At 40.7% G+C, this 20,690-nt stretch overlaps 1 protein-coding gene across 1 annotated transcript in view; it reads right to left on the bottom strand.

The window, feature by feature from the left end:
* The window catches only part of LOC124165145 (AF4/FMR2 family member lilli-like), a 457,820-nt gene that overhangs the window by 215,532 nt on the left and 221,598 nt on the right, over positions 1-20,690 (bottom strand). The window contains exon 4 of the mRNA XM_046542452.1: positions 3,039-4,491. Within this exon, the coding sequence (XP_046398408.1) occupies positions 3,039-3,204 (166 nt within the window). The 5' untranslated portion in view covers positions 3,205-4,491. The remainder of the gene's footprint in view (positions 1-3,038; positions 4,492-20,690) is intronic.

Here is a 20,690-nt window from a genome sequence, read left to right as displayed (position 1 = left end):
ACGCAGAATAGGATATTTTCCTTCATCAAAGAAAACGAAAGGCATTGATTGCGATTACTTACCCACCATTAGTGTATTCTTAATATACAAATTATCTGGTTTTAGAAATCCCAGTTTAGGCGAATGTTAATGGTTAATTTTAACCCCATTTGAATAAGGCCAGATTGGCGCCACATGGACCTAGTTTCTATACGAGTAGATAGGAGTTTTACATTGTCTGAGATTACCAATGCATGCATGAGGCACAGAGCTCAGGGAAATGCCTCTTAATAATCACCTATTAAAATTGCCTATGGTCGGAAAGTTTCCCTCGTTTGATAAGGTATTAATAATCCTCATTTAAACCAAGCGCTAACTGCTACCAGGGTACTCTACGCTACCGCCATGCTCGGCAGCAAGCAGCCTTCATCGTAGCGGCGTTCATAGCCTCGCACCCAGGTGGCCTCACAGAGCAGCAGCCAGACGTCACACGGGTTTTTCCCAGTATTCATACGTAGCCGTCGCGTTTTTGCGCGCTTGAAAATTTTCACTTTTCACTTAATCGCGAAAAAAAGATATCGCCATTTAAACATCTAAAAGTGTGAAATATGTACTCCAGGAGTTATAATATTTCTATTTAGGCAAGAAAAAATATTAGGAAACCACCCTATTCTCGAAGTAAGCCCCAGAGAGACGTACGTGATGAATGGAAACACAATGACGTAGATATAAATAGCATGGAAATTATCTATGCAGGTTCCAGAAAAGTATTATTATTTTCTTATGCTCTAAACGATATTAAGATCAACTCAAATTATCTTAAGTTAAGCTCATAGTAAAATGCAATACAATTTTTTTTTAATTTTAATCATGCAAAAGAGGAAGGAAGATGGAGAAAATTCACGAAGTAAACTGTAAAGACTTCGTCGGCTGTGAAGGCTTTGGTGGATTTTCGTTGATAAGATGGAATCTTTTTATGAGCTGCCCTTATAATTCTAGGCCTATTATGGGGAAAATCTCCCAACAATGTATTCATATCCGAACCTAAGTCTAATCATTAAATGTAATTTGAGAGCACGAGCTAAAAACGTGGTGATACACATTATTCTCTAAGTAAGCCCCAGAGATACACACGTGACGACTAGAAGCACAAGAAAGTAGGTGAAATAGCAAGAACATGATCTATGCAGGTTTCCAAAACGCATAACTTGTTTTTTCTATTCTCAACCATTTTACAATTATCGCAAAAAACATACATTTAATAATTTCTACTTACAATTAGACAAAGATGGGGAAATCATTCTGAAATATAACGCTATTTCAAGCAAACTCCATAGACTTTGCTGGTTGTAAATTATTTACTAGATCCTCTTGGTAAAAAGGATTCAATATTATTTGGGCTATATTATCTTTTTAGGGGCTGCCCTTATAATTCATTTGACAATTTAAAAAAACTCAGAGCTCATTTGAAAAGCGAAAGTAACATGAAAAAAACTCCATAATACGCCCTCAGGTAGTGATACCGGTAGCACGCTCAAAGCAGTGAGGGCATTTTATTTTTATTTCGCCGGGGACGCGGAAGTTTTTGTTTTTCTCAGGCGATGCCCAAAAATTTTCGGCGCACGAAAGATGAGCTCCATATAGGGCGCAGTGAATTCTTCCACTTTTTCTCGCGACGACCTTCACTTTAATTGCTTTACAGGACCAATTCTGTTCATCGCGTGCACGCGAAGCTTTCAAATTTGTTTTCCTCAGGGAAGATGCGACGCCAAGTATGGCTGATCCATTGTATTAGAACTCATGCACAACAGATGGATACAAAGGAAAGAATTGTAGCTCTTCCGGAATTTACTTAAAGATGTGACAATTCCAAACACGATCCATTAGTTGAAAAACTATTGTATCGGATTGTAATCCAAATTCATGCCTCTTAATTACCTCAGGAAAAATGAAGTATTATTTCATCCAAAAAGAAGGTATGAGAGAAAGATGAAAAATAAATGAACAGGATCGATTATAGGCACGTGACGATCATATAATATTCGACTCAACTCCATATTTAGAATAGGTCGTTTTTAAAATTTTCGAAGGATAATTTTTGGTGAATTACACCAAGTTAATTCTTTCTTTTGCCTTTCTTTCAACGGCGCACCACGATTTTTGAGGCAAACATGGTGCTGAATATCTCTGGAGAGAATGTATATTTTTTTCTATGACCTTCTTTGGCGAAAAAAATAATTACTGAGATGGTTACGATTGTAGTCACAATGAGCCTTGGAGGAAGAATTCAAATATTAATAATAACTAAAGAATTTTAACATGCCACACCCTTTGAAAAAATATGAACTCCTTCCTCTCCAGTATTACGTTTATTCTAGGGTCATTGAAGTTGCTTTACAAATGTTGATGACCCTTGTACAATAAGGGATCGACAAGTTAAAGAAAATTCGACCTCTAAGTACGTAGCACGCCTAATAAAGAGTACGTAATTTTAATACTCCAGCGCAGAGTAAATCTAATGAGTTAAGCTAAATTTTATAGGACGGCATATTTTAAGATAAAGTAACTTTCAAACACTAACACTTTTTCTACCCACTATTTCCGTGGGCATACTCGGCGAGATGCAGGAGGGGGCAGCCCCCCCCCACCTTGAAGCAAAAAACGCATAAGTATTTAGGGAAAATTAGACTGGATTGAATCGAAAGTTTTCAACAATTTTTCTTCAATATCAGTTTAAGACCTGTAAACAAAACATTTTTTTTACTATATCAAAGGCGATATTTCGGCTCGTGGAACGTTTCTAATGTGAATCAAAAGCCCATACATCGACTCGTGGTCCTAAGAGATATCAGCAAGCTAATAGGTTAAATACGACCAGTCGTCTCCGAGTCCCTCCTGGTGTAATCAGATATGATGGCAACCGTTTAGTATACACCCAAAACTTAAAATTGCGGACAGAAAAATTCTTCCTTCACTTTTTTATTTGGGGGCATAAAAATGCTTCCTTTGGTATAACTTTACATCACTGCACTGGAAACTGATTATTTTGCTCGACTCACCTTTTTTCGGCGACTGTCCATCCTCTATGCCTGATTCGGAACGAGATGAGGCTACATCCTCTTCGTCCTCCAGTCTCCGGGGCAACCGGAAACTGTGGTGCAGCGGCGTCATGCGGATCAGCCGCGGGACGTCCTCAGACTCCCCCGAAGACCGAAATAGGACCATCTTGCGCGCTTCGCTGGGGCTCACCCTTTTCTTCCGTGCTCCCGAAGGGGTTAAAATCACCCCTGTAAAAAAACCCTGCCCGGAACTCCCGTAGACAGGACTTCACTAACAGAGCAACTCGCTCTCACAGGATAGGAGTTCACACGCGTGTTAAAAACTTTGCGTTCATTCAACAACACACACAAAAAACTATCACCACCTTTCCCACGTCTACGAGTCCTCGCGGACGGCACCTCTAGCCATATCTCCCGCCATGCGGCAACTCCTCAGAGCTCTTCTAGCTCCCGGACACGAAAGCAAAAGGTTTCAGAATCGTCCGGCTGGAACCTGACCACGTAACACAACCTCCGCCAAGTACAGCGGGATTGTGTGGGCGCTGGAGAGGAATAGAGAGGAGAATGACAACTCTCCCCCAAGTCGTTTTCCTTCTTGTATTTTTCACCTTTCTCGGAATCAACAGTGTGACACGGACGACGAGGAAGTGAGTATGCTGTCTAGGCAATGAATCCTGGCGCCAGGGTTGAAAGGGGTTTCCAAGCTGTGGTTAGTGAGGGAGAGAGAAATTTAAACGGCCATCACGGGCATGGAGGGCTTACAGGCAGGATTATCCCCGTAGGCACTGGTGGATACTGTCGTGGTATTCTAATGGTATCCTTGACAGAGTTAACAAACTTAAAGTATGCTGCCTCGGGCATGAACACGGTTGACCACACTGGATGAGTAATTTGATTGCCAGACAAGAGCAGAAATCAAACGCCTCCACGCGAGTTCAAGACTACTGCCCGAAAGTAGCTAAGTCTCTTGCATACATAGAGGATTCATAGGCGGTGAGGAGGACAGTATGCTGTCACGGGCACTGGCGCTTACTGCCAAATCTTGAAAAAACCCACGCAACTGACACAGGAAGGATTGGGCAAAGTCAAAGGGACAAACTACTGCCAATCACAGACAGGGTTCCCACAACAGACTTCAGCAGCGAGTCACTGACTGTGATAATGGCAGTAAGTTTCCACGGGCATTGACTCCTGCAGCCTAACACTCGAGGGGTTTCCGCATATGATCACAGGGGCACACAAATAGTATCAGGAAGTCTCCGCGGTCATGTATCACTGGGTCCTCGGGAGTTGCCGGCGGCGGATTCCGTCTTGATATTCCCTCAGCTCCGCTCCGAAGTCGATGTTTCTCACGTAGTGGCCGGAGGGATTGTGGCGACGCTCTGTTCCAGTACGTCGGACGAGCCGAGTTTTGCGGCGGCGGAGAGGGGCGGCAGAGTCGGAGGAGGAGAACCTGGAGAAAGGGAGAGAGAAGGAAAAACATGAGAGCATCGCAGAGCGAAAGGGGGAGAAGAGATGGAGTAGGAGGAGGGGTTGGCTTTGTGGGGGTTGGGGGGTACGGTGCGTGGGTGGTGAGGGGGTAGATGATCTGTGCAGCCACCCCTGTGTCAGGGGGGGCCCGCATTGGGTGAGAGAAGGGAAGAGGGAAATGGATCCAGAGGGGTCTCGTATACTATATGGGCTCAAAGGTTATGAGAGTGGGGATGAGGACGGTAGAATGGGTCGGTCTGGAGTGAGATTTCGCCGCTTGGGTGCTGAATGGGACACTACTCGCGGGCTTCCGTGTCCTTTAAACTCCGCCGCAGGAAGTGAAAGAGTGATATCTGTTTGGTAGCCTTGGTCGAATACCCAAATGCTGAGATAATTCCTTTAATGGATTTACAATTATTAAATTGTTTCAAGTAGCCCATTGGCCTGGTGGTAACATGTACATATGATGCAAAAACAATAGAAAACATTATAAGAAAACCTTGGTACCTACTCATTCAACCGCTTTTTAAAAAATTATAAATTTTTCGGGAAGGGCTCAAATAGTTTTACTGGTAGGTCGTTCCAGTCCCTTATGGTCCTATTCAAGAAGGAGAATTGCTTTGCATTTGTCCTTTGTGATTGGCACTTTATATTGAACTGGTGATCATTTTTTCCAACGAAGCTGGGTTTTGAAATGTCCTTCCCAAACTCTTTCCATGCTTTTTCCCTACTCATTATTCTAAACATGCCACATGACCTGCTTCTTTTCCTCCTCTCTTGTAAACTCTCCCACTTCAGTACTCTCAGCATTTCTGAAACACTTTCCGTTTTCTTGCGCTTTCCCAACCCATACCTAGCAGCTTTTCTCTGCACCTTCTCCAATTTCTTCACCTCTCCTTTAAAATGTGGGTCCCAGACAAGAGATGCGTACTCTAAAGTTGGTCGTACTAGGGTTGTAAGGACCATTTCTTTGGTGGCCCTGGTGCTTCCTCTGAGAATTTTCATCACCCAGTGCAATAATTTAAACGATAATGCTTGGATAGTTTTACTAAATGGACTTTATATTATGCAAGAGGCTCCAGTCCGCACCATAGAAACTTGTTCAATTTCTGCCTTTTCTGTCGCTTTGATCATTTTTTCGATTTGTTTTCACGATGAACACGGAGCGACCCATTCATTTTCAAAGGAATAATAGCAATGGAGTACTTGGACTTGCGAGGAATAGCATTACTAAGTTTTTAATTCGATAGAGCAATAAATTCCGAGCGTGCAAATCGGTTAGCTGACTCGATTAAATATTAGTTTATTTTCCTCGAAACATTTTCTCTACCGTCAGTGGATGACACTGCAAGGCCGTAGCCAGAAAATATTTTCGGGGGAGGGTTTATGGAATAGTTGACAAACATAAAACTATTTTTATAAGATACATAAAATAGCTTATACGGATAAATATACATATTTATTATAAACCCTTAAAGGAAAATATAAAAATATTATTATAAAATTGAATTTAGCCTTCTAGCTTTCTTTGCAGCAAACAAATGAATTAACACCGCGGTGTCGATGTCAATTCTGCGGTACCTCAGGAGGCTCATAAGTCACTCACCTCTCTACTAATTTACAGCACTATTATTTCACACACTGCACCTACAAATAGATAATTATTGACTTAGATAATTATTGACTTAAGTCGCATTGGACTACTAGACCGCTATATAATATCGTCGTGTGAGCACCAAGCGAGCATAAAATATCTATTTAATTTTTTTCATTTCGGGGGGGATCAATCCCCCTCGATCCCCCCCCCTGGCTATGGCCTTGGATGACAGCACATTTAATGTCCAACTAGAGTACCCTCTATATAATATTTTGATATTATTATTTTCATGTTAGCTCACATGAATGCTTCAGCTAATTTTACGTAATCTCCTAGATTTCACAATAGGGCCTCGGAGAATAAGGTAGTCAAAGGGGAATTCAAAATTTCGAACTCAGGAATATACTTTATTTTATTGACTTTCCTATACTATGAATCAATATGATCGTGGATTAAGATGCGTGCTGTTAAGAAGACGCAAAACTCGCGCTAAACCGATTCTCTTCCTCGAAGAATCGATTGAGCGAGAGTCGCTCGATCGAAACTTACATTTTAGCTGACTCGATTAAATATTAGGTTATTTTCCCCGAAAATTTTTCTTTGCCGTCAGTGAATGACAGCACATATAATGTACAACTTAAGGCTGACATCTACCAAATTTTACGGGTAAAAAGGTGTACACTTGTTAAAACCTAACAGTATATCCATTTTGAAACTTCTACCATACTATTTTCAGTAATATATGTCTCTTTATTGAAGAAACAGGCGAATGGTGGCAAGTTCCACTCAATCTACCCTGAAATTTGAAGGTAGCGTTATATGTTTTTGGTATTTCGTAAAAAAAGAAACTACAAAAAATCGAACAATTGATGTGTTCTCTTAGCGTTACACTTCATCCTCTATCAGCATTAGAAGCTCTTATATGATAACACCATTCAATAAACATCTGATCTAATGCGTAAACTTTTATAAGTCCTAATTACTACGGTTGAATACGAAGCTATGAAATATGGAAATGTTATTACGAGGCACGACAGGAGATATTTCTGGAAGGATTGCTTTTAACTTTTGGACATGTTTTTAAAATAATAATTTTTAGACAAAGAAGTGAGAAAACTTAAATATCTATTTCATCTTAATGATTGCCTGAGTGTATAACGGCAGTAAGCTAAAATTACAAAATAAATTAATTTTGACAGGTATATTCACCACACAATACAACCGTCATGAATAATTAAAAAACCGCTTGAATCCTAAATCACTATTTTTAAGGTAATTATGAATTATGCTAGAATTGAAGGAATAGCCGTTCATTAAAAATAAGTATCAACTTACTCAGGAAATATAGGCAGTGAGGAAACAAATCATCAGAACTCACTCCTGGAACATGTTGTTCTGTAGCAGTGAAGTATGGCCAGTGACAGCAGAAAGAAGTCAAGAAATTATTAGGAATGTGGTGCTTCAGTGAAAAGGCGAAGACAATGGGATCGGCGGAGTGAATGAGGAAAAACTACTTAGAAGAGTGGGGTAAAGGACATTGGTAATTAAAACACACGAGAAAGACAATTGAGAAAAGGACACCGAACGATTTGATCAACCATAACTCAAAGTACGTCGGATAAAAATAGTACCTCCATTGAGTTGCATAGCTGGAAAACGCGTAATGCATATGCTAAAATGACAATCATCAAATCGCTTTTTAATTTGTATTACCATCATCAGTATCTAAATGCTATGGATGGAAATGGATTTACAAAGAATACGAAGAGAATTCTTATCCTGTGTAAGTACATTTTTATTTTTGTTGAACGGCTATTCCTTCAACATCAGCATTATTTTCTGATTGCTTTAATGCTAATAAGGTGGGATTTTGAGCTGTGAAAATTTACTAAGGCTTCTTATCTTTATTTAGCATGAATTTTCACCGACTGAAAGTCGAATCTGTGTATTCAATGAGTGGAGAAGTTACTGGAAGAAGAAGTTTTTACTTTTGAGTAATGATTTTGTGCTTACATTCAATAACTAATCCAAAAGCCAGAACCTCAATTTTTCATGTATTTAATTATTAATCGTTGCAGGTATCGATAACCTCATTACCTACTTTTCTGAAAATATATGCGACGGAAATACACGTTAACGTATCAAAGCAATCGTAATAACTTCAATATCACTTGACACACTTTGTTTTTTTTATTTCTTCTTTCTCAATATGGCTTCATGGCTTCAGATACAACAGTCAATTGTTTTTATACCCATCTCCAAGGGGCTAACCCAACCAAAACATAAAAGAACAAAAAAACAAGTATAACAGGAAAAAAAAAAAAATTTCAGAAAATGAAACGAAGATATCGTATATGAAAAGATGCACAAAAGAGATTTGAAGGTCATTCATCATCGGTGCATCAATGTTTCGGATTGAGCAAGAATTTCAATTGACTTACTACTCTACGATATGTGTAGCACGCGAGACACACTCCACATCATTTGCGCCTCAAAACATTTGCACCTGAAACTGCCGAGCAAAGCACTCGACTCCGCCGGACGACATAGGAGTGCGCGTCAAAATGGGGAAAGTGAAGGAACTCTTTTTCGCAGAACGAGCTTCGCGAAGCGGTCTTGCCTTTTTTATGCACACGGCGAGGAGAAGAAGAGGAAGAACAAGGAGAATACGGAAAGGAACGCGGACTGATGCAGGACGCGGATTCTCCAAGGAGAAAAGCGACCAAAAAAAAACAAAAGATAGCGGCCTTTCGCGAGAGGAAAGGAGAGGAGGAAGACGCTCCGCGATCGTCTACTTTTTCTTCCCATCCACCTCCCCTGCGCTGCATGACGAGACGGGCAACGTCCTCCTATGATTCAGTCGGCTTCGCATCTGCAAATTAATCACGGCAGTTGAACGGCCGGCTACGCACTCGCTTCCACGGTCGTCTGTGTGACCGCGGTCTGATGACATACACGACGATTTGCGCAACGCTTTATGCAACGAGACAATGAGTTGTTAAGAAATGACGGGGTCAGTGTCGTCGACGCCCTAAGGGGGAAGCTTTTTCCCCTCGGTCACGGCGAGTAGTACATGGGCAGTGCAGGTTGTTTACACCCCTTCGCAGTCGCACAAAGCTTCCGCCCCGACTCTTGTGATTCACGGCCCATTCAATTATGGAGCAGAGATGCGTAATGCGAGCTCTAAAAGCGGATGAAACAACGGAGAAACCATCGATTTCAGCAAGGAAAATAGAAACACGCTTTCTTTAATGTACAACGGCTGAAACTGCTTTACAAATACTTACCAATATCACATAATCTCCGACATCGTAATACTTTTCACATACCCAGACCAAGGACAGAATTATTTAAAGAAAGTTACCTATTCTTGGGACCGAAAATTTACTGTGAGTCACCAAAATACGTAACTGACGAAAAGAATGTACACAGATATTGCAAAAGGGTAAAGATGTGGTTGTTTTCTCATAATGATACTTCACTTTTGCTTAGGCGAATGAGGTATTGTGATGAATGGAATGGGATGCTATGATTGTTTTATGTTTGTTAATGGTTTCATATTCTATATGTTTGTGTATGTATATTATGTTTACATATTATATATGTTTCATACGCTAGGGAGCTTATTATTTCTCAATAAGAATGATTCAGTAAGATAACATTTTTTGTGTTATATGCACGAAAGCACTCTAACTGAAGAACGAGTCGGTAACCCCAAAGCGGAGATTTAACTCCAAGGGGTACCTATGTTCCTGGAGCCATGTATTTCTTAAAATTTATATTTGTGTGGAACAATAAACATTATTATCTTATATATAAAAATGAATCGCAAAATGTGTTGGTAAGCGCATAACTCAACAACGCCTGGACCAATTTGGCCCATTCTTTTTTTAAAATGTTCGTTGAAGTCCAAGGACGGTTCTTACGGCGAGAAAAAATCAAATAATTGCCGAGAAAACCCTAAAAACAGCCCTTTTCTTTTTCACAGACAAACGTTTTCTAACTAAAACGTAGAATCAATTTGAGCTTTATTGCTATTATATAAAGTTCATATTAAATTACAAGCACTCACTGTTATCTAAGAAATGTAGGTGTGTAATATAACATTTTAATTACTAAATATATTCAAAATATTAATTAAATTGAAATTACATTTAAAAAATTTATTTCGAGCTGATTGTAAGCCCAGCCGTGGCCCAGCTCGAGTTGACACTTCACTACCGTGTTTGTAAACAAATCTCCAAGCAATTGTTGACAAACGGTAATGTCCGTGTTCCTGTCGAGGAATCGAGTAGTTTTAACTCATTTCCTTGGAATAATTGCAAATTAGTTTCAGCGGGAGGTGAGCTCATCAACAAAGAGTTCCAGAATATGATTGATCACCAAAAGAATCAAAGATGGTTGATTTAGCGAGCAAGAACGAAGATGTGGATGACTAAAACGAGGTAAATTCAAATGGTTCGTACTCTGCATGGATTCGAATCTTTTAAATGTGTAACAAACGAAGACGAAATCACCAACTATCTATCTGAATATTTTAAGTCCTTGGACGTACCTGGCGTACCAAGGCACGATTTACAGAAAAATGTAGTTTCTGTGCTGTTTACAGCCAAAGGTAGGCTCTGTGTTCATGATCTTTCGAAGCCTAAACCAACCATAACTATCCAACGGAACGTGTTTGGTCATTAAAAAAATTGGTGATGAATGTGATTCACGCAACTTTACTCAAAGGAAAATTCAAAGGTTAGGAAGTCCTCATTCGGTAGATTCCATGATCTCAACTCATATGCCCTTTTGAGCTTAAACGTATTCAATTTACAATTCGTGTTGCATTCGTGATAACGATTAAAAAATCGGATGGTCATTTTTTCAGTTTTTGGGTTGTTTGTGCTCATGTGCTAATGAAAACCCATGATTTTCTCATGGTCAATTTAGCGTGCTATGTTCACGAGTCGATAAACCATCCTCTGTATTTCTTCCTTCGCTTCAAGTGCGTAGCTAGGATAGGGGGTTTTTGGTGCAGCTAATACCACGGGTCTGTAGGGTATAGAAAACTCGCTAAGGTAAGCGGGAAGTGTGGGGGCACTTCCCCCAGACATTTTTTAAGATAAATGGTTCAAAATAGTGGGTTTTGTGGCTGTGTGAATAGTTTAATATGTTTTGTTTGTTAGTCATCCGTCCCCCTAATATTAATAACATAATCTTTCATAAAAACATTCTCTAAGCTCTTGGGGGTGGGGGGGTTTATCCCCCAAAACCTCCCCTCGCTGCGTCACTGCTTTGCTTCGCTATATTTATTTAGCTTTATCCGCTTCATCTTGCGCCTGATAACAAAACAAAAACTGTTGTTTCTCAGAAGGTGCTTGACGCAAGACATTAAACCCGAATGTGTAGGGCTCACCGTGGTGCGTTTACGCATGCAGTACGTTTACGCATGCAGTACTTTTACGCAATGCATTTTTTCCAAACAGAGATACTAAAACTGGCGCGCCTTAAGTCATTTAATGCGAATGCTGCTTCATAGGGGCTTTTCTTGCACGATTTTGAGCATCAGTCAAGCGTCGGTCTGGGGTCGTGTCAACCTGCCCCCTGAATGGGCCAAGTGTATGCAACAGACTTGGACCTAAAAACATTTTTTTACAGCTAATAACGCAAATAGCCAACAACTGAATGCGTATAATTTTTATTTCATGAACTGCTTTATTAAACCTCAATGCCCAAAATTTCTTAAGCTAAAACGTAAGAAATTTGTTGAAAAAAATCCGCGTAAACGTGCTCCGATTCACCCTATGTAGATTCGATAAAGAAAATGTCTTTCTGACAAGCAATTTTGGTTCTCATTTACGTAGTTTTATTGAATTTGTATCCTTATTTTCTATAATAAATTAAACATGATTAAAAACGATGCAGCCGCTCTTGATTTATAAATGGTGTAAGTAAACTGTAAGTTCATTGATTGTTAGGCGGTACGAAGTTCGCCGGGTCAGCTAGTTATAAATAAAGTAAGTACTTTGACTATTTCTATTTTATTACAATGAATGTCCACGAAGTAAAATTGTCGACAAACAATCTGCTGATTGGACGTTGAAACATACTGAAAAACTTCACATACGCTAAAAATTTCAAAATGATAGTGAGAGTTTCAAGTTGGATTTACGCCACGAAAAAGAAACAAAATACGAACAATTGAGCGTCCTATTTTATCAAATAAATTAGAGCTACACTCTAATTGGCATAATGTGGCCGAAACCCGTGGCTAAAGAGCTTGAAATGACTTCAACCTTTGGGCTTCAGTACTTCAGTTAATCTTAGTTACATTGGATATGAATAAAAATGCGCGACTAAAAATAAAATTCATTCCTTTGAGAAGTCAACGTATAAAGGCTTAATCACCACCAACATACTTTCCCATAATCATTACGTCATAATTGTTCAACGGAGACTCCCCAGCTCAAATTTTATCCCGATAGGCCCCTAGCCGTATAAGATAATGAAACAACTCTGACGTACAAAAGATAACCTCGCCATTCCCAGTCTTAAGAGGCGGAGGAAAAAGGAAACCCTTTGCCCGCAACTTTAACAGCCTTTTACGTTATCATCTATTATTATTCATTACAAGACCCCGTGCTCCGTTCATCCCTTAAGTGGTCGTCAAAGGGAGCGGAACTCAACGATGCAGAAAGGGATGCTCCACTATGTTTGCCCGTCCTAGAAATAAAAACAAAACTCTCCCCTCAGACGCCTGTGACGTGGGAATGCGAAGAGGGGTGGCTCTCTGGAGATAGGGAAGGCATCGCATTATCGCCACAGCGGACAGGCGTGAACGCTCCTCCCCGTCTTTGCGTCGACGGGTCCCCTGTCGCAGATGAGAAGGAATAGTTGGCAAGATGGAGACTCCACGACCAACGGGAATTTAGGGAACTAAACGTTCAATCCAAATAAATAACGACCGTAACAGCTCCGTAATGTAAACTCAGGAAGTCCCGTTAACAACATCTTAACTTAGCATATCTTAATACAGAAATGTACTGTTTAACGTTGCAGACCTTACATTATAGAACCAAAAAACGGGAAACGACAATACAATAGGATAGTTTCCTTCATCAAAGAAAACGAAATACATTGATTGCGATTCCTTACCCACAATTAGTATATTCATAATATACAAATTATTTGGTTTTAGAAATCCCAGTTTAGACGAATGTTAATGGTAAATTTTAACCTCATTTGAAAAAGGCCAGAAAAAACCCATGCGATACCACTCTACGTGACGTCACAGGGACCTAGTTTCTATACGAGTAGATAGGAGTTTCACATTGTCTGAGATTACAAATGCATGCATGAGGCACAGAGCTGTGGGAAACATTTCCTAATAATCACCTATTAAAACTGGCTAAGGTCGGAAAGTTTCCTTTGTTTGATAGGGTATTAATAATCCTTATTTAAGCCAAGCGCTACCTGCTAGCAGGGTACTCTGCTACCTGCTGGCAGCCTGCGTCGTATCAGCGCTCAAAGCCTCGACCCAAGGTCACCTCACAGAGCGATAGCTAGAACCAGAATGACGTCACATGGGCTTCACCCAGCATTCATGCTTAGCCGTCGAGTTTTCGCGCGCTTGAAAATATTAACTTTTCATTTAATCGCGAAAAATAGATATCGTCATTTAAAAATCTAAGAGCGTGAAATACGTACTCCAGGAGTAATAATCTTTCGATTCAGGCAATAAAAAAATAATAGGAAACCACCCTATTTCAAGTAACTTTATAGGAATAGCAAACCGGAAGATTCTCTTACTTAGTTTCCAACTCCAAAGTTACGTCCAGTTAAGCTGTTGTGAAAACTGTTTTCTAATTGCTTCCCTGATGGTTCTGGTTACATATTTTACGCTTATGGCCTTACCTCAGCGTTTCAATTCGATAGATCCTTCGAACTAAGCCAACAACGAGCAAATTTCTGAGTATCAAAATGGGGAGAGAAGCTCTTTTTCCTCAAATCACAATTATTCCCCCTCTGAAGCATGTAAGAAATCATGCCGCGATATAAGTTTGAGTTTTTTTAGCACTTAACCCTGTTTAAACTCAAGATGCTCCGTTCAGCAGTGCATTTTTCAGTCATAATACACTGCAAAACTTTCCTTCACAACACGAATAAAAGAAGAAAATTCTAGATTGATGGGATTTCTGCATGATGTCATGGTAAAAATTAAACAAAGATGATCAAAAGTAAATAACGAATTTATCTTTTTACATACGACTAGGAATAAGTTGCAACAATATTCTTTAAATGCTAACGATACGCTTATACTCTCCGTTAATTATGAATCATCTGCGTGAAATGGATGACTTAGTAGTACTACTGATTTCTCGTCGGAGAGGCTGATAGTATGGTTATAGACAAATCTTTTTCCTCTCACAACTTGCAATGCGAGAAAACTCAGAGATAAATTTGCCAGAGAGTTAAACCAACACATTATTCCTGGGATAACCGAGGTGTCGAAGGTTCTCGATTGAGAAAAAAAACGCACTTTATTTCCCTTGCTCGGCCAGCCGAAGTGAGGATATTCCCTGCTTTTAGCCACACCCTCACCCGATGAGCTATGACACTGGTTCAGGTCTGGCGCTGTGAGTTAACGTACCAACCCAGAGAGCTCATCCCGGCATAAATTCCGACAAAACCGCTCGCCTCAACAGCGGAGAGACTTTTGCAGGGGTGGAGAGAGAGCTGGGGCAACCCTAACCCCTTACCTGCCACCATCAACCCTCTTTCCCAGATGAACCGTGGTGTATGGGGGTGGATCGCAGCTGGGCAGGATCGCATCTCTCAGGCTAAAAGGATGGGGAAGGAGTTTTGGTAGGGGAGGATGCTTGGGAATGAGATGATAAAACTCAGGGTCCAACGCCACGGATTTGAGCAGTGGGGAGAAGAAAGAATTTGTAGGGAGAAGTTGGTTGTACGAAGGAGGCTTGTTCGATGTTTCGATCGGTCGAAGTCATTCTTAATCGATTGCACATACTATACAGGGTGTCCCATATATCTTGACCACCCGAAATAACTTTGTGTCCAGATGCAAATTCAAAAATGTGTTAAGCAAATGTTCTTTATCCGTCGGGGGGACATTAATCAGTATGATTACCTTCCTTGTAGCTTTGTTCTTTACAAATATATGAACAGCGGTTTGTCTTTTTTAAATGGAACCCTATATTTTTTATTCGGCAATTCATTTCCTCTCCTAAAAACTTATTCAAAAATGTAGCATAGTGGCCCATTAACATAAACAGAACGTTATGAAAACAAAAGAAACTCGTCCTCTTACTGGAGTTAGCAGTAAACAAATGACAAGCAAGTCAAAACATAACACAAAGGTCACTTTGAGACTGGGACCACAACCACGTCTACTTACTGGAGTTAGAAGTAAACAAATAACAAGCAAGTCAAAACATAACAAAAAAGTCACTTTGAGCCCGGGACCACAACCGTGTCCACGTCTAGGGTGCCATTTAAAAAAGACATACCGCTGTTCATATCTTTGTAAATAACAAAGCTACAAGGAAGGCAATCATGCTGATCAATGTCCCCCTGACGGCTAATGAACATTTGCTTGACACATTTTTGAATTTGCATCTGAACAAAAAGTTATTTCGGGTGGTCAAGATAAATGGGACACCCTGTATACTACGTTGACTTTATGATACCCTCCCCCCAAGTGACGCAAATAAATCACGAGTCTGCCCATCTCTGAATAAAATAGGCCATGAAAATAAATTGATATCACACAAATTTCAAATTTATTTTCTAAGCTGATATAAATAGGATTGAAATAGTACTGGGCCCTTATAGGGCAGTTTATTACAGCAATAACGTGATATAATTAAATTCGATTTTTGCCCATTTTCACAATTCAATAACATGGTAGTCGATTACGTTGCGAGGAGCCGATTCAGCCTGGCAACACCTGATGATGGGCGTATGGTGACTAACATTATTATGCTTTTAGTTCAGTGCTACTTCCGAAAATGTGAAGATATAAGTCAACTTTTATCTTAAAATATTGTCACCTTAAAAATGAAATATCTAGCAGAAATATTTACCAGCGGAGGGTTAAGCCCTCGCCTGTCAAACAAGAGATCGCGGGTTCGGGTCCCACCTGGGTATATTTTCCCTATGTGGGGCACGGTTGTTTGTGTACGTGCAGTTGTTTAATTTGTTGAATACCCCGATATAAAATCGCCGATATGAGCTGTATTCGTTAGTTTGGGACTAAAATAAAAATAAATAAACACCCCTAATTATGTCTTATTTTCCTGTGAAACTTCGACCAATTCGTCCGTCAGCGACGGGAGTGGCGACTTTTGTTAACTCACTTAATTGCGCGGTGCACGAATATTACAAAAGAGGATCCCCAATTGACCTCGAATTATGTTGTCAACCACCTTCCATTTAAATGGGTTGATAGAAGTCGCCACTCGCGTCGCTGACGGAGAAAGTGATCCGAATTTCACGGGGAAATATGAATAATTAGGGGTTCTAACCGAAATATGTATCCATGATGATGTGATCTAACATAGTTGTAACTTTTCAATGCTATTCCACGCAATTACAAAAATATGCTGCAAAATATTGGAAAAAGTAGATCGTATTGCACTAATAACCGGGACGCGGACATTTTTGAAAGCCGATTATAAAGCCGACCGAAGTGGCAACCGAAATTCGCCGTCTATGGGATGGAATTGGACCTCCTCTATGCAGTCTCCTTGGCGCTGTGGTTGACAGCACATTTTGAGGATGACTTGAGGATTCTCCTTTGTAATATTTGTGGTTTTACCCAAGTTAATATATGACTTAGCTATGAAAAAAGAACACCAAGAAGCTACATATCAAGAGGCCACGTTCCGTTCAACCAGCCGACTCACAAGCCACCCCTTCGCATCACAAATTCCCCGCGAACGGTTAGCTATCACCATCAATGAAGCATTGCCCGTGCGATGCTCAATTTGGCGAAGGAGAATCACGAATTCTTTCAGAGCCAGGGGGAAACGGAGGAGAAAAAAACGCTGCGAGACAGGGGCGTGCATGAAATTGAATTGTTTTTTGCGCTGCTCGCTAATTTCAAAAGAGGAGCTCGTGGAAAAAAGGGCCCGCATATAACCATCCCTCTCTCGACTCGACGCTGTAGAGGGCGCCCGAGGGCCAGACGAAGTGGAATCGACTATAGTACAGCATTCCGAAGGGTGGAGGACGAGCGTTAGGGGGGAGAAAAGGAAGGGATATGGCAGGGGTTGACTGGGGTGGCGGTGGTGTATGGCAGGGGTTGTGGAAGCGACGAGGGGTGCCGGAGACGAGCCTGGAAGAGGGTTTTTTGGAAGAGATCTCACCCCTCGACACTTCCAAATACCCTCACACCCTCCGTCACACACCCCCTTAAAAATTTCTCCTCCCCGTCACACACAAAACACATCCCTTTTATGAAAGGGGGGAGGAAACCCCACCCCCACTTTACTATAGCTAACCTCCACTCTCATTCCTTCACATAAAAGCCAAAACCTTCTCATCCCCCTATTCCTTGGCTTGCACTGTTTTCCCCTCCTTCTCACTCCATATTCACGTCTTCGCATTCAAAAAGCATTGCAGTAAGCAGCCGATCACTTTACTGCTACGTGAGGCAGGTCGTTGCACAAATATCCGTGAAGTCATCACGTTCATACAAAATTACACCAAGACCTTGATAGAATTTCTTAATCGTCCTCAAGAGTCAGAACTTGGACGGGTGTTTTAAAAATTTTAAACCTCCCCGACAGCAGATATAAGCAAAGGTGTTGGTGATATACTGATTTGGTGTGCCCCACATACTTATTCGGTTTGTTGCACGACGTTTATGGCTGTTGCGGGTCCCTATTTTAGGGAATTAGGATATTTTTTTCGTGGAGGGTATTTATAAGGGTTCATTGAGTGAAAGAGGTTGAAAGGGGAAGGGGTGAAGGAGTTCTCACTTTATTTTTGCATGACTTCAGCGCAGGATACCACGTGTGGCTGATTTTTAAGCCTCAATCCCTGTTGAAGTTCTGGTTGCATTTCCTAATGTCCGACGCCTCGCGGAGTATGTTGCGGGTCGCTATTTTTGGGAATTAGGATATTTTTTTCGTGGAGGGTATTTATAAGGGTTCATTGAGTGAAAGAGGTTGAAAGGGGAAGGGGTGAAGGAGTTCTCACTTTATTTTTGCATGACTTCAGCGCAGGATACCACGTGTGGCTGATTTTTAAGCCTCAATCCCTGTTGAAGTTCTGGTTGCATTTCCTGATGTCCGACGCCTCGCGGATTAGCTGAGGTTAGAAGTTTAAGGAAAGTTATGAAATATGTACATGTATGTATATATTTAAGTAGGATATCGCCACCACCGAAGCCCAACACCAGCAAAATGATCTCTAAGGAACTCGAAATTGTAGAAAAGTGTTAAATACCTACGCAAAACAAAAGTAAAACCTATACAGCAGGTACATAAGGCGTACTGGTTAACACGATAAGGAATAAGCGTATGCAAAACGCACTTGGGTCGCGTTAGTACTAACTTTTAGGACGAGACAGCGTTAAATTTTCACGAAGATGGTTGTGTCCCGCCAAAGAGCGTAATTAGGCATAGCAAACTTTTATTACGGAAGCTTCCGCGGTGATTAAATTGATGATTGGTTTCCGGGTTAAATCCGCGTCGGCTCATTTTTGTAGGACGACAGTTTCGGGAGCGTTTCCCGTTTTCGGGTTCGGAATTAACCCGGAAATCAACCATCAACAGCAAACTTTTATTCTCTACCGCGTTTTGTGCTATTGAATATAGAGACAACATGTAAAGGAGAAAAATGCAGCGTTTTCAAAATCATATCAGGAAAAACTTTATACGGAATGGTTTATGTCAAGTGAACGGATATGAAACTCGTTTCCATCTCGCAGAGTTCAACAGCGAGCGTTGAGCGATAGGAAAGATCAGCGAATGATGCAAGCTCAGGGTTAACCTAGAGATTTTTCGCTCCCAAATCCGCGCATCTATCTATCTTCGCACTTGGTCACAGTGTAGAGCAATCGTCTTCCCTCCATATTTTCAATCCCTCATCAAAAACGAATTATACTGGGTGGAGAAAAATAGTGGCACTAAATTTTAACACCAGATAGGTTATGCCAATAAGGACCCAAATAAGGTTGGTTTCCTATTATTTTTTAATTGCCTAAATCGAAAGATTATTACTCCTGGAATACGCATTACACGATTTTACATTTTTAAATGACGTTATCTATTTTTCGCGATTAAATGAAAAGTGAAAATTTTCAAGCACGCGAAAACGCGACGGCTAAGTATGAATGCTGGGAAAAGTCCGTGTGACGTCATTCTGGTTCCTGCTGTCAACGCGTGAGGTGACCTTGGAGTGAGGATATGTACGCCGCTGCGATGCAGGCTGCTAGCAGGTAGCGCTTGCCTTAAATAAAGATTATTAATACCTTATCAAACGAAGGAAACTTTCCGAACATAAGCAGGTTTTATAGGTGATTATTACGACATGTTTCCCTGAGCTCTGTGCCTCATGCATGCATATGTAATCTCAGACGATGTTAAACTCTTATCTACTCGTACAGAAACTAGGTCCCTGTGACGTCACGTGGAGTGGCATCGCATGGGCGCCAATCTGGCCTTTTCCAAATGAGGTTAAAATTGACCATTGCCATTCGTCTGAACTGGGATTTCTAAAACCAAATATTTTATAAATTATGAATACAGTAATGGTTGGTAACGAATCGCAATCAATGACTTTCGTTTTCTTTGATGAAGGAAACTACCATACTACTTATTATGTTAAGGTCGAAAACGCACTATTTTTTAAAATACAGAAAGAGCACAGCGCTCCGATTGGCCGCGAGTTTGTCCTTGTGCCGGATGCTCTGGACATCTCATGACTCCACTCATTCCACTTCATCTCGATTGATTCTTCGGATTTCATTTGAATCGGAGTCCTCTTCCCAAGGTAATAGGAAATCGGAGACCCAACAGGGTCCTCGGCCAATCGGGGCGTTTGGCTCAAGGTTTCTGTAGTTTAAAAATGATGTGGTTTCGACGTAAACATCATTCACAATTTTGGTTCTTATTGGCATCAGATATCGAGGGTTAAAATTTCATGGCACAATTTTTCTCTTTCCCGTATATTTAACTCATGCTCACTGGGCAATGGCTTTGAGGATTAAATAAATATTTAACACCCAAAAAGATACACTAAAACCACGACATTTTTCAAACTAATGATATTATCATTTCCTTAATCGCTTGGCAAAATATTATACTCGCAATGAGCCGTAGAAATCGGCAGTAATAGTGGCGTTATGAGGAATATGCTTTAGGGGGGAATGAGTTGGCCTGGTGTGGCGACTCCCCCCTCCTCCCTTGGGGAGTACGGAAAATTTTTTTTTAAATGACATGCCAGAAAAAACATTTTACATCATCTTGGTACTAAAAATTTAACTTTAAGGAGATGCAGTTATTATTTGTCAAAACTAGGCAATGGTTTTGAATATTGTTTTAAATTTCTCTGAGGCTTTTGGGGGGGGGGGG

The sequence above is a fragment of the Ischnura elegans genome, chromosome 9, assembly GCF_921293095.1.
Source record: "Ischnura elegans chromosome 9, ioIscEleg1.1, whole genome shotgun sequence".
In the NCBI taxonomy this organism is placed as follows: domain Eukaryota; kingdom Metazoa; phylum Arthropoda; class Insecta; order Odonata; family Coenagrionidae; genus Ischnura; species Ischnura elegans.
This window is presented reverse-complemented; position numbering and strand designations above follow the sequence as displayed.